The following is a 14,207-nucleotide window of genomic DNA, read 5'->3' as shown; positions in this document are numbered from 1 at the left end:
ATATATATACATGTGTGTATATAAATATATGTGTGTGTATATGTGTGTACATATGTGTGTATATGTGTGTATATAAATATGTGTGTATATATGTGTGTACATGTGTATGTGTGTGTATATATGTATGTGTATATATATGTGTTTATATTTGTGTGTGTATATATATATATATTTATAAATCCTCATAGAAACTACTAGAGAGGGAAGGAGGGAGGGAGGGAAAAAAATATGCCCATAGCAAGGCTGAAGAAAATGAGGTTCAGAAGGTTATGTAAGTCATAACTAGTAGTGCCTGATTTGAGATTTGACCTAGGTCCGCCTGGATCCAAACAAGATGCCGTGTTTTTTCTATGATACCACACAGTTAAAAAGGAATAAAATTTATCGATGAGTCTCAGATTCACATACAAATGAACTGTGATAAAACAGAATTCAACTACAGCTACCAGTATTTTTGTCCAAATTTTATCATGTTTGTATGTTTCTATAAATAACTAAATTTAAAATTTATTTAAATTTAAAACTTACAGGACTGTACCTCTACATGAGTTTGTGGAATAATGTGCTTTCTGTGGGTAAAATGAATGATACCCAAGTGAATAAAGAGCAAAAGATCATCAAATTATTAAAGGCCACATATAATAAGTAAACTGAGAAATGAAGGTAGACTGAATAGTATTTCACTACTGAGAAAGACAGGAAGTAAGGAATTCCCCTTAACCTTAAACTACCTCTTAACCATAGGCACAAAGGTACTATTCTGATGAACCAGAGTTAGGCATTGCCAAGACATATGGAATATGTTCAAGGCTAAGAGATACAGTTCTGTAATGATATTACTGCTACACTTACGACGCTGGGCGGTCTTGTCTCAGGTCAATGGTGAAAACAACTGCATCTTCACCTGCAGATAAGAACGTACAGGGAGAGTCTGGTTCCAGTGCCAACTGAAGAAGAAAAAGGAAAAACATGAGGTTTCTAAATATTAGAATTAGAGGTCATCTAGTTCATTCCTATAACTTTAGGAAGGGCTGCACTTAAAATGTCCCAAAAAGAGAAAGGTCTACCTTTTTGTCATAAAATCCCAGGAAAGGACATAATCTAAGCCCACTTACTCTTGTTCTATGCGAATTATTTATAGCTTTGTTTATTCTGTACAAGTCAAAGGACAGTTGATTTGCTATTTCAACTGAGTCTCCAAGAGATATGAACAGAGATACCAAAGAAAAACATCAGCCATTAGAGTTCATTTTCTTTTTTTCCAGTCAGGGTCTCACTTTACCACCCAGGCTGAAGTGCAGTGGCATGATTATGGCTCACTAAAGCCTCAACCTTGTGGGCTTAAGTGATCCTCCCACCTCAGCCGCCCAAGTAGCTGGGACTAGAGGCACAAGGCACTATATCTGGTTAATTTTTTCACTTTTTTTTTGTTTTCCACAGATGAGGTCTTGCTATATTGCCCAGGCTGGTCTCTAACTCCTGGCCTCAAGCAGTCCTCCCACCTCAGCCTCCCAAAGTATTGGGATTACAGGCATAAGCCACCACACCCAGCAACAGTTCATTCTCGAATAAAATCAATTCCATACCCTTAAGTGCAGAGAGAAATGGTGTCCAACTTCATTCCTTACATCTTAGTTCCTTACGACTAAAAATCAGTTTACTAGTGGGTTAGGAATAGACTTAAGAATCAAATAAATAGGTAATTTTCACATATCCTGGGCCACCTTGGCTAGAAAAGGATACTCCAGGTCCACCTATATTTTTGCTTAGGGTTTCTAAGAGAGTACCAACCTCTTTTCATGGCACAAAAGACCACCACCATGCCTACCTTAAAACTGGCAGCTCTTAACTCCTTGTTAGCTGCCACCATGGATTATCTGGCCTATATTCCCAGCTTTAAATAGGGCTTCCAGAAACAGTGCTATTTGTGAACTGAGAGTTTGAGCAGGTAAGCTGAAGCTCTCACACATGAGGAATCAACCACTAGCACCTTCAAACTGTCAAAATACCCTAAAAAATCAGAATAAATGTAAAAGGTTTAGAGGGCAGAGGAGACCTCAAAGATCTCCAAACCAACTATGGCTTAGCTTAGGAGCCAAATACTATAAGTGCACGATCTAGGGACCTTTCAGATACTTGCCTTCCTAGGAGTTTAGGGTGGCTGCTTTTGCTCCTTTCTTAACTACAAATCTTAGGACTGAAAGAGGTGAGGCACGTGACCACAACAAATGTGACACAATGGGCAGAGATAAGGGAGAACCTTGGCTGAGAACCACAGAGGATTTGGATTGCATAAATTTTGGAGCAAGGTCTTACTTACCTTGTGGGATGCTCCCTTGTGCTGGGCCACACGTTTTGTATTCTTGCAACACTGTGTGGCAGACAGTTCTGCTACCCGAACCTGCCCGTCACGGGCACACATGGCCAGAGTAGAATCACCACTGTTAGGAAGAAACTTGGCCTGGGGTGTTAAGAATGAAAAAAAGGACACACAAAAGAAATGAGAGAGGTAAACTTGAGAATGAAAAATACGATGATGACCTCAACTTACCCCCTTTTCTTACATGACAGCTGGAAACTTAGCTTTCCTACTCTTGTACAGCTGGCTAAGCCCAATTTCTCCCAGGAGTTAAAGGAAAGGGAGAGAAAAAACTTCCTTTGATGTAAGAGAGCATTTCAGTTGGCTCTGGAAGATTGAACTGGCACATGGTAAGAGCTCAGATGAACTAGGACTGTACCTAGCAGGGGAGAAAAGGAATAGAGGAGGAAAAAATCTACCTTGATTCAGAAAGCAAATATAAATTTGCCACAAAGAAAAAGGAAAATAGGGGGAAGGTCAGGGAAGAAAAGAGAACACCCTTAGGATAAATGGCTGGTACCAGTACAGTAGATGGGGCCAAGGAGTAAAATCTTTCCGGAATAACAACAGTATAAGCTAACATTTATCAAACGTTTATTAAGTACCAGTCACAGTTCTAACTGCTTAGCTTCTATTGTTACTTAATCCTCATAACCCTATGTGTTATTAGTCCTATTTTACAGATAAACTGAAGACAAAGATAAAATAACTTGTCCAAGATCACTGAGCTAGTAAGCAGAAGGGCTAGGATTTGAACTCAGGCAGTTTGGTTCAAGAGCCTGTGCTTATACTACACTGCCTCCTACCAGCACACATTTAATAAGCTGCATGCACCCTACCTATGAGGCTTCCAACAGTCCATATGCTCAAGGAATCTAGGGTTGCCAAGAGTCTTTCAGTGTATTTAGGTCATTATGGGAGCCAAAGTAGGGCCATGTCCCGATACCTAATTCCTACAATAACTCACTATCAGCTCCCAATCCATGCTGCAGTTCAGATTTCTTTAACTCATGCCTGATTTTCTCAGTTGCTATTATGTTCCCTTGCCTCACCTGGAACACATTACTTTTGTGGCCACTCTCAAAGTCCAGTACTGGCTGCCGCCGCACCCAATCCCACACCACCACCTTCAGGTCATCGCTGCCACTGGCCAGCCAGGTGCCGCGCTGGTTAAAGTGCAGGGTATTGACACAACCAGTATGGCCCTCAAGCCCATGCTGCAGGCGGAAACGCTGCACAAAGACTCTTGCCCCACAGGCCTCATAGACAAAGCGGGCACTTGAACCCAGCTCCCGCTCCCGAAGGGCAGGGAGGGCTTGCCAGCGAGGTCGGGGTAGAGCTGATGTTTCCGAGGACACCCAGTCCTCTAGGGCTCGCTCATCATCTGATGAGTCCTGGTCACGGTTAGCCCGCTTGCGCTGTACACGGTGCCGAGGCTGCTCTTCTTCCTCCTCTTCTTCCTCCTCTTCCTCTTCCTCTGAGCGGTCATGGACTCGATTTTCATCATTAATGGAGTAATGACCAGTGTCCTCCATGCTATCAGAGTCCTTATCTTCACCTGAGCTCTCTGTGTCTGTGCCTCGACTTTCTGTGCTGGTGCGGTTGGGGCCACCATCATCCCCAGTCAAGCTCAAACTCAGGTCTGAGGCCTCCACTTCAATGCCTGAGGATGTCTCCCTCCCCTCTTCAGCTCCAGACATCTCCTCTGGACTGCTAGACAGGCTTCCTGCATGTTAGTGAGGAATGGGTAGAGGAGAGGGAAAAATAAGAAAACAGGATAGTGATCAGAAGGGCTTCCCACCTTAGTCTAAGAAATCATCACATCAAAAGACCAAAAAATGAACTTTGGTCCAAGTGTTTTCATTACAAATAATTACAGAGAGTACCCTCTGAGGAGAAATCTTGTAAAGGACAAGAAATTGAAAAGATTAAGATCAAATCCACACACATAAAGTACTTCAACAAAAGCAAAGAATCTCAGGACAATCTAAGATTATATTAAGTTCTCAAGAGGCAAAACATTGGCATATTGTATAAAAGTGTGCCTGATACATCTACCATTGGCTGTGTTGTATTGGATGGGCATTTATTAAGTTATAGCAAATAATTAACAGAATACAAAAAGAAGAGCCAACTCCAGCAAGAGCTAGCATAGCCATCTTCTTAGAGAAAGACGGAAACTAGCTGATAAAAATCACTCTTGACTTATGGATGTGGAGTTGCACCATTTCCTACTTTAAGAAAGTATCAGGCCAGGCACGGTGACTCACGCCTGTAATCCCAGCACTTTGGGAGGCCGAGGCACGTGGATCACGAGGTCAGGAGATCGAGACCATCCTGGCTAACATGGTGAAACCCCATCTCTACTAAAAATACAAAAAATTAGCCGGGCATCTGTAGTCCCAGCTACTCAGGAGGATGAGGCAGGAGAATGGCGTGAACCCGGGAGGCAGAGCTTGCAGTGAGCCAAGGTCGCACCACTGCACTCTAGCCTGGGCGACAAAGCGAGACTCCATCTCAAAAAAAAGAAAGTAGCACTACACCTTCTGTCACCTAAATCCTAAGTTTCTTCCCCTAAGTTTCTAAAATTCACTAAGAAAGCAAGCTGAAGGGGTAAGTGGGAATTGTGATCATTTGAGTGGGTTCTTGCTCACCTTTTGCTAGTAAATATATTTTGACTTACTTCCATTAGTTTGAATTTTTTAATATAATTTTTAGTCACACATTTTTAGTCTCTCTATTGAGACAGTTTTATTAGGAAGCATATACAAAATTGATAAAAAGCTGGGCTACTATAGTGGTGCCTAAGAAGAAAGTTCAGTATATTCTAGGTCTGCTATGCTGATAGTTAAATAACTAGGTCACTTTCATTGATCTTATCTCCTATAACTACATACTGCATTCTCTTATCCCACAACAGTCAAGTCAATTCCAATGAGAACTTGAGGAATGTTCTAGAGCCAATACAACCACAACTTCCAACCTAAGTCAAGGTGTGAAGAAAAAAGGGGAGAATAAAGATTTTAAATGCTGCTCATGGGCCTCCTTTCCTCAGGTGGCTATAAATTTTATCCTGCCAGAAGTAAAAGCTGTCAGGAAAGGCAGACCATCCTGTATGAGCTATTCAACTCCAATACCACACTGATGTTTAAGAATTCAAAGGTGGAGCACCTTATTGCCTAGTCATGTGGATTACAGCAGTACTTTGTGAAGATCTCTGAAGCAATGTACTCTTAAGCAAAACCCAATACTGAAAAAAGATCAACAATACAAGTGCTTTGATTCAAGCAGTAACAGAAGGCCAGAAGACATAAACAGTTCTTGCAGGCCGGGCGCAGTGGCTAACACCTGTAATCCCAGCGCTCTGGGAGGCCAAGGCGGCTAGACCACCTAAGGTCAGGAGTTCGAGACCAGCCTGGCTAACATGGTAAAAACCCCATTTCTACTAGAAATACGAAAAATTAGCCGGGTGTGGTGGCATGCGCCTGTAATCCCAGCTACTTGGGAGGCTGAGGCAGGAGAATTGCTCGAACCTGGGAGGTGGAGGTTGCAGTGAGTCGAGATTGTGCCACTGTACTCCAGCCTGGGTAACAAGAGCAAAACTCTGTCTCAAAAAAAAAAAAAAAGCCTCAACTAAGAGCACAGTATAAAACAACTGGGCTAGGGGCTGGAAGAAAAAGTTACGAAGTACAGAAATTTGAACCCAAGAACCACATTTGCTGAGCCTGTTATATATGCTACGAAAGTTTAGCAGTTACAGTTTTTTGAAATGCAACTGGGCTTGAGCTTGGGAGTGATGAGCAGGGACTGAAACACCACACCTAACAGGTCTGTAGAAAAGAAAAAAGAAAAGAAAAAATAAAACACCAAAACATCTAGTGTTTATTGTTAAAATTATGAGTAACAAACATAGACAATTTTGGAGGCCTTACCACATTAACATAAGGGCCAGAGGGTATCACAAGCTCATCAAGAAGGCCCCAACAGTAAATCACCAAGATCTAAAGTAGGGGTTTGCAAATTTTTTCGGTAAAGGGCCAGACAGTAAAAACTTTAGGCTTTGCAGACCATATGGAGCTCCACCACAACTACTCAACTCTAGTATGTAGAACAAAAGCAACTCATAGACACTACATAAACGAACAGGCATGACTGTATTCCAATAAAACTTTACAAAAACAAGTGGCAGGCTGGATTTGGCCTGCAATTTATAGTTTGCCAATCCTTGACCTAGCTAATGGTCAAGCTCCAAATCAATAGTATACTTTAACTCCTCTAGAACCCTGTGCCTTTCAACTAAACCCAGTGAAAAATATGAACCACTTTCCTTTACAAAAGATGCATGAATGGCAGTGATAAGAACATATGGAGCGATAAAAAAGCATGTTGAAAATCTCACTTATCCTTCCTCCAATCACATCAACTAGAATTTAGCCTGTTATCCTGACCTTCAAGGTGCTAAGGAATGCTGGACTCTGTGCTGTCTAACTATATCCATTTAAAGGCAAGCTTCTCTAATTTAAAAGTTGGCTCAGAGGTGAAGCGCTGGTTAAATAACCCAGGTGGTAGTTATACTCTATTAGAATTTTTATATTCTGCCTTCAAATCTGCCGTAAAGCCAGTGATTTGACACTTGGCAGCACTGGTCCTGAAAAGAAGGAGGGAAAGGAAGGAAGGAAGGAAATAAATGGAAAGAAGGGAGGGGAAGTAAGGGAAGGAAATAAGGAGGGGAAAGATGTCCCACTCCTAGTTGGGTTGTAACTTCATCCCTTATGTAATCACCTTTTTTTTTTTTTTTTAAAAGACGGGGTCTCGCTATGTTGCCCAGGCTGGTCTCAAGCTCCTGGGCTCAAGCGATCTGCCTGTCTCAGCCTCCCAAAGTGCTGAGATTATAGGCATGAGCCACCATGCCCAGCCATGTAATCTATCAAACTACTACTTACTGTGGAAAGGGACCTCTCAATATAACTGGGAAGCTCATCTTCCCTTGTTCCTACTAGCCATTAGATTTTATTTTTCTCCTTTATTAACAGCATTTCCTAGGTTCTGCCCATCCTTATAGCTTTATAGAACTCCAAACCACTTGACCTCTTAGAAGTACAGCTCTGTTATTGATATTTTGAAAATGATCAGATAAAATGAGAAGAAGCAAAAGCACAATATAGTCCAAGGTGTTTCCTGTGTAGTTTCCTACACTCAGAACAACACAGGAAAGTTTCCCTCCCTCCACTAAAATCCAGGCCTCCACTCTATCTTGCAGGCAGGAGGAGAACCTCAGTTGATAGTAAAAATAGCTTCACCTTCATTTTGGCCCCTTACCATTAGCTAAGTCTGTTCTGCCATCTGTGCTGCTCCCTTTGCTGGACATCTTGAATGATGTTTGCTGTAGCCAGCCTGGGTTTGGGAGAGGAAGAAACCAAAACAATTAGGAAACCACCTGGGAAAGAAGACAATAGGGACAAGGAGATTTAACAATGAACAGGTTTTATCATTTTTATAAAAATGATTTGTGTATGCATGCTTAACAGGGCTTCTCGGCTTGTGAAAAGCACACCAGAAATTTTTTCTTCCCTACGTTTAAAATCCATATAATGGCATATTTTTGGGGAGGTCAAGTGCCATCTCTTTACCTCACTCACTGAGTAACTGGCAGTGATTTTTCAACTGAGAAAGTGGGAACTAAAATAAAACCTGGAACAGGAGGCACATATCAAATGACAGGTACTGCAAGCCAAGAGTCTCAACTCAATACATAAAGCTAACTTCAGCATTGCCCCCTAGGCAAGAATCTTCCAATGTAAATAAGTGACATATGTATCCCCAAACTTCGTACAACACTTGTTTTCACAACATAAAGAGGTGGGTCAGATTCTGAGTATCATTTTACACACAAATCAACAGAAATCAACCTCTTGGGGGAAGAGATTGAGCTTTCTGTTCACTCAGATGACTGACTTCAAACCTATTATTATTATTTTTTTTTTTTTGAGACAGTCTCACTCTGTCGCCCAGGCTGGAGTGCAGTGGTGCAATCTAGGCTCACTGCAAGCTCCGCCTCCCGGGTTCACACCATTCTCCTGCCTCAGCCTCCCAAGTAGCTGGGACTACAGGCGCCCGCCACCACACCCGGCTTTTTGTATTTTTAGTAGAGATGGGGTTTCACTGTGTTAGCCAGGATGGTCTCGATCTCCCAAGTGATCCACCCGCCTCGGCCTCCCAAAGTGCTGGCATTACAGGCATGAGCCACCATGCCCGGCCCAACTAACTTCAAACTTATTAAAGGCACAGATACTAAGGATTATAGAGCTGAAACTAGAAATGCGGAGCACCCTATCCCTAGGAAAGAAGCTTAAGTTGTTTTGTTTCTCTTAGGACTAACAGTCAGAGTCTCTAAGCACAAAGACAAAGGTGGGGAAGAAAAAGGCAACATTTCCATTAAACCATCTCATCCCATTTCATATAATGGCAAACACTGTTTCACCTAACAGCACCAGCTTTCACCAGACTCATCTTTCCTTAACAAGGAATCAGGGTATCTAACTCATTTCCTTTTATGCCACTATAAAACATTCATATTTTTTTCAGAGCCTCACTGCCACCTCCAGTAAATTCCAAAGAGCAAAGAACAATATTATTCAGATCAGAATTTTGTTAAGCCCTTTCAGTGACTTGGACAAAAGGCACTAGTAAAAGACAAAGTATAATTATGACCCCAGTCCTTGTACCCAGGCACACTGGCCTCTAATCTTTCAACAGCCCTTTCATTCCCATGACAATTATTCCAGAAGCAGCCTCATCCTTATCCTTTCCCCCGCTACCCTCTACAGAAATCTAAGCTGCTTCATTAAAAGTATCCTCTGTCAAGAGACAGTAGCCCAAAGATTGTTCATAATAGGCCAAGGTGGGAATAGAAATACTGCAAGAGTGGGGCTGAAGCTGACTGAACTTCAGGAAAGGACACCTGGAAGGGTGATGATGAAAGACAATGGCAACAAAAAACAGATATGTGAAGCAACATGAAGAAAAATAGTGAGAAGAAAACTTAAAGTATAATAATAATAATAAAATAAAGAAAAATAGTGAGGAGCTGTTTGCAATGCATTTTGTTTTCCTCCTTTTTGAGGTAGACAGTTTTGTATAGCATTCCCCACACAGCACTTGTTTTTCCCTCTCAACAGTCCTTATTTATATTCTTTAGAATAGGAGCCTATCTTCTCCATCTAGAGTTTAAAATTATATTAATTCCTATCAAGTGGGGAAAATGCACCACTTTGTTAAGATGAATCCCAGCACTTTGGGAGGCCAAGGAGGACGGATCACCTGAGGTCAGGAGTTCGAGACCAGCCTGAACAACATGGAGAAACCCTGTCTCTACTAAAAATACAAAATTAGCTGGGCATGGTGGCACATGCCTGTAATCCCAGCTACTAGCGAGGGTGAGACAGGAGAATCGCTTGAACCTGGGAGGCGGAGGTTGCGGTGAGCCGACATCACGCCATTGCACTCCAGCTTGGGCAAGAAGAGCGAAACTCCGTCTCAAAAAAAAAAAAAAAAAAATTAAACACTAAGGTAATAAGCAGACCAGTGTAACATGAAGAACAGATTTGATGTTTTCCCATCTCCATAATCAAAACTCTTTACCGTACGTTTCACCCCACTATTATCCACTCCCAGAGTATTAAAAAGCAGCTCCAGAGAACCTCTCTCAAAACCAAGCATCAACTCCTACAGGAGCCCAGACTGCCTGAACTTTTGACTCATAATTGCTCTAGAAAATACATGTATACAGATGATAAAGGTAAGTAGAATTAAATGTCAAAATCTCTGCAGAAGGATACTCTAGAGCAGTGGTCTCCAAACTTTGATTATGAACCTCTATGAGTGAAAACTTTGAGCAGGAACCTGATGCTCACAGGTGTGGCATGCACCTGTAATCACAGCTACTCAGAAGGCTGAGAAAGGACTGCTTAAGCTCAGGAATCCAAGACCAGCCTGGGCAGAACTGTGAGACCCTTGTCTCTATCAATCAGTCAAGGAGGCAGAGATGCTGTGCCCTAGGTGTCAAGTATAGGAGCCACTGAAAAATCTTTTCCAGCCAGGCACGGCAGCTCATGCCTATAATCCCAGCACACTGGGAGGCCGAGGCAGGAGTTGGAGACCAGCCTGGGCAACATAAGAAGACCCCCGTCGCTACAGAAAAGAAAAAAATCAGTCAGGCATATGCCTGTAGTCCCAGCTACTTGGGGTAGGGCTGAGGTGGAAGGATCACATGAGCCACAGAAGTTGAGGCTGCAGTGAGCTGTGATTATACCACTTCTCTCCAGCCAGGATGACAGAGCAAGACACAGTCTCCAAAAAAATAAAAAATAAAAAATCTTTTCCATCACCAAAGAATACAGTCTTAACTTTATAAACTGAGGTCTGCAGAGAACATATTTGATCCAAATCCAAACTATCTTCTTCACTTTTCACTGTATTTCCAACAAATCCACTATTTTTACTTTGATCAACTTTCATGTAAAATCTAGTCCAAAGCTAATCTTGCTGAGGTTGGAAAAGCTGATGAGCTCACTGTCCCAGGTAGCTGGAGGAGTTTAATTAGATTAGCTCCACTGCTCCTACTCTAAAAATAACCATAACCCCCGACAAACTGAAGGTTAAAGAGTAACCCACTGGAGGGTGAGGAAAAAAGACCCAGGTGCCATTTTAATTTCACTAAGAAATTCCAGTGACCTAGATTTTTCTTGTCTTAATAAGAATAAAGCCTTAAATTTTTAACCATTACATGACAAAATATTAACTAAAAACCAGGCAGAAAGACTTTAATACGCTGGATAAGAGTACTTTGTAAAAGAGATACCAAGTGTCTCTTGTTTAAAACTACTGGGGCTGCTCTTTTCCTCTGATATGATGAAAGATCTGCATAAGAGACTACGTATCCCTTGTCCGGAGTCTCCTCTTACCCAAAATGCTTGGGGCCAGAAGTGTTTCAAATTTTTGAATTATTTGCAATATACCAGTTGAGCATCTCAAATCAGAAAATTCAAAATCCCAAAGGCTCCAACGAGTATTTCCTTTGAGCATCAAGTTGGCATTCAAAGTTTCAGATTTCAAGGTATTTTAGATTTCAGATTTTTTAATTTGGGATGCTCAACTTGTACCAGAATAACTGAACATTCAACTACCAAAAGAAAAAAACTAAAGAACCTCAATCCATACATTGTACAATATACAAAAGCTAACTCAAAATGAATCACAGACCTAAATATAACTTAAAACAATACAACTTCCAGAAGAAAACAAAGAAAATAACCTCTGTGACCTTGGGTTAGGCAACGATTTCTTAGGATAGGACACAAAAAGCACATACAAAAAAATTGTCAGTTGGATTTATCAAAATTAATAAATTCTGATAAATCTGAGCAGTGGTTCAGGCCTGTAATCTCAGCACTTTGGGAGGCCAAAGCGGGTGGATCACCTGAGGTCAGGAGTCCGAGATCAGCCTGGCCAACATGGTGAAACCCCGTCTCTATTAAAAATACAAAAATTAGCCGGGTGTGGTGGCACATGCCTGTAGTCCCAGCTACTGGGGAGGCTGAGACAAGAGAATTGCTTGAACCTGGGAGGTGGAGGTTGCAGTGAGCCAAGATAGTACCACTGCACTCCAGCCTGAATGACAAGGAGAGACTCCATCTAGAAAAAAAAAAAAAAATTAAAATATCTCCAAGAGATACTGTTACAACAATGCAAAGACAAGCTACAGACTGGAAGAAAGTATCTACAAAACACGTATTCGATCAAGGACAGTAACCAGAATATACTTTAAAACTATCGCAATGGGCTGGGGCTGGGCGCGGAGGCTCACGCCTGTAATCCCATCACTTTGGGAGGTCGAGGGGGGCAGATCACGAGGTCAGGAGATCGGGACCATCTTGGCCAACATAGTGAAACCCCGTCTTTACTAAAATACAAAAAAATTAGGCAGGCGTGATAGCGCGTGCCTGTAATCCCAGCTACTAGGAAGGAGGAGGTTGCAGTGAGCTGCGATCGCGCCACTGCACTCCAGCCTGGTGACAGAGTAAGTATCCATCTCAAAAAAAAAAAAAAAAAAAAAAAAAACCTGTCACAACTAAGTAATTATCGCGAGCCGGATGTGGTGGCTCACACCTGTAATCCCAACACTTTGGAAGACTGAGGTGGGAGGATCACTTAAGTCTAGGAGTTCAAGGCTGCAGTGAGCTATAATCCTGCTACTCACTGCACTCCAGTCTAGGCAACAGAGTGACACCATCTCAAAAAAAAAAAAAAAAGAGGGCGGGTGTGGTGCCTCACACCGGTAATCCCAGCATTCTGGGAGGCTGAGGCGGGCCGATCACCTGAGGTCAGGAATTCGAGGCTGGCCTGACCAACGTGGTAAAACCCCATCTCTATTAAAATACAAAATTAGCTGGGGGTGGTGGCACATGCCAGTAGTCCCAGCTACTCGAGAGGCTGAGGCAGGAGAATCGCTTGAACCTAGGAGGCGGAGGTTGCAAGTGAGCTGAGATCGCACCATTGCACTCCATCCTGGGCAACAGAGAGACTCCATCTCAAAGACAAACAAAAAAAAGTACTGTAAATAATAATCCCTTGAAAAGATCCTCAACATTATTAATAATTAGGAAAATATAAATTAAAACCACAATGAGAATCCACTAAACGCTTATTACAATGGTCAAAAATTGTTTAACAAAAATTTACTTTATTAAGTACTAACAAGAAGTAGAGCAACTACAACTCATATACACTGTTACTAGAAATGCAAAACAATATAGTTATTTTGAAAAAAGCAATTTGGCAGTTTCTTATGAAGTTAAATATACACTTATCATATAACTCAGGAATCCCACTTCAGCTTCAGGAATTTATACAAGAAAAAAGAGGCTCAGACCTGTTATCCCAGCAATTTGGGAGGCTGAGGTGGGAGGATCGCTTGAGCCCAGGAATTAAAGACCAGCCTGAGTAACACAGCAATACTCCATCTTTAAAAATAAATAAATAAAATAAATAAGAAGGAAAATGTATGTCCACAAAATTAAAAATATCCTGTAGGTGAATGTTTTAATAGTTTTACTTGAATTCATCAAAAAACTGGAAACAAATGTTTTTCAGCTGGGTCATGGATAAACAAATTGTGGTAGGTCCACACAATGGGATACTACTGAGCAATAAAAAGGAATGAACTACTGATACAAGCAACAACATGGATAGATCTCAAGTATGTTATGGTAAGTGCAATAATTCAGACTCAAACAGCTATACAATATATGATTCCACTTATAGTACTTTCTGGAAAAAATAAAACTATAGGAATAGAGGGATCAGGGATTGCCAGGGCTTGGGGGTAGGGGAATGAAACTGACTACAAAAGGGCATGAGAAAACTTTTTGGAATGATGGAAATGTTCCATGCGCCAATCACGGTGGTGTTACATAACTATGCCTTTGTCAGAATTAAAAGAATAGGCCAACTCAAAAAAGGATAAATTTTACTGTATATAAATTATACCTTAATAAACGTGGCCTAAAAAGAGAGAATGCAGGCCGGCGCGGTGGCTCACGCCTGTAATCCCAACACTTTGGGAGGCCAAGGCAGGCAGATCACCTGAGGTCAGGAGTTCGAGACCAGCCTGACCAACATGGAGAAACTCCATCCCTATTAAAAGTACAAAAAAATTAGCCGGGCGTGGTAGTGCATGCCTGTAATCCCAGCTACTCGGGAGGCTGAGGCAGGAGAATCGCCTGAACCTGGAAGGCGCAGGTTGCAGTGAGCCGAGATCGCGCCATTGCACTCCAGCCTGGGCAACAAG

The 14,207-nt window shown here is 41.8% G+C and overlaps 1 protein-coding gene across 14 annotated transcripts in view; it reads right to left on the bottom strand.

Moving 5' to 3' along the window:
• Positions 1-14,207, bottom strand: part of DCAF8 (DDB1 and CUL4 associated factor 8) — a 47,043-nt gene that overhangs the window by 20,680 nt on the left and 12,156 nt on the right. For 13 of the 14 annotated variants that reach the window (XM_054451115.2, XM_054451133.2, XM_054451107.2 and 10 more), the window contains 4 exons: positions 7,679-7,753; positions 3,412-4,085; positions 2,321-2,461; positions 853-947 (listed from right to left, as the gene is read on the bottom strand). In XM_054451115.2, the coding sequence (XP_054307090.1) occupies positions 853-947; positions 2,321-2,461; positions 3,412-4,085; positions 7,679-7,727 (959 nt within the window). In that variant the 5' untranslated portion in view covers positions 7,728-7,753. The remainder of the gene's footprint in view (positions 1-852; positions 948-2,320; positions 2,462-3,411; positions 4,086-7,678; positions 7,754-14,207) is intronic. The other variant, XM_063649919.1, reaches the window with a different exon arrangement.

This window comes from Pongo pygmaeus, chromosome 1 (assembly GCF_028885625.2).
Source record: "Pongo pygmaeus isolate AG05252 chromosome 1, NHGRI_mPonPyg2-v2.0_pri, whole genome shotgun sequence".
Lineage (NCBI taxonomy): Eukaryota > Metazoa > Chordata > Mammalia > Primates > Hominidae > Pongo > Pongo pygmaeus.
The sequence above is the reverse complement of the archived record's forward strand: the minus strand, read 5'-3'. Positions and strand labels throughout refer to the sequence as shown.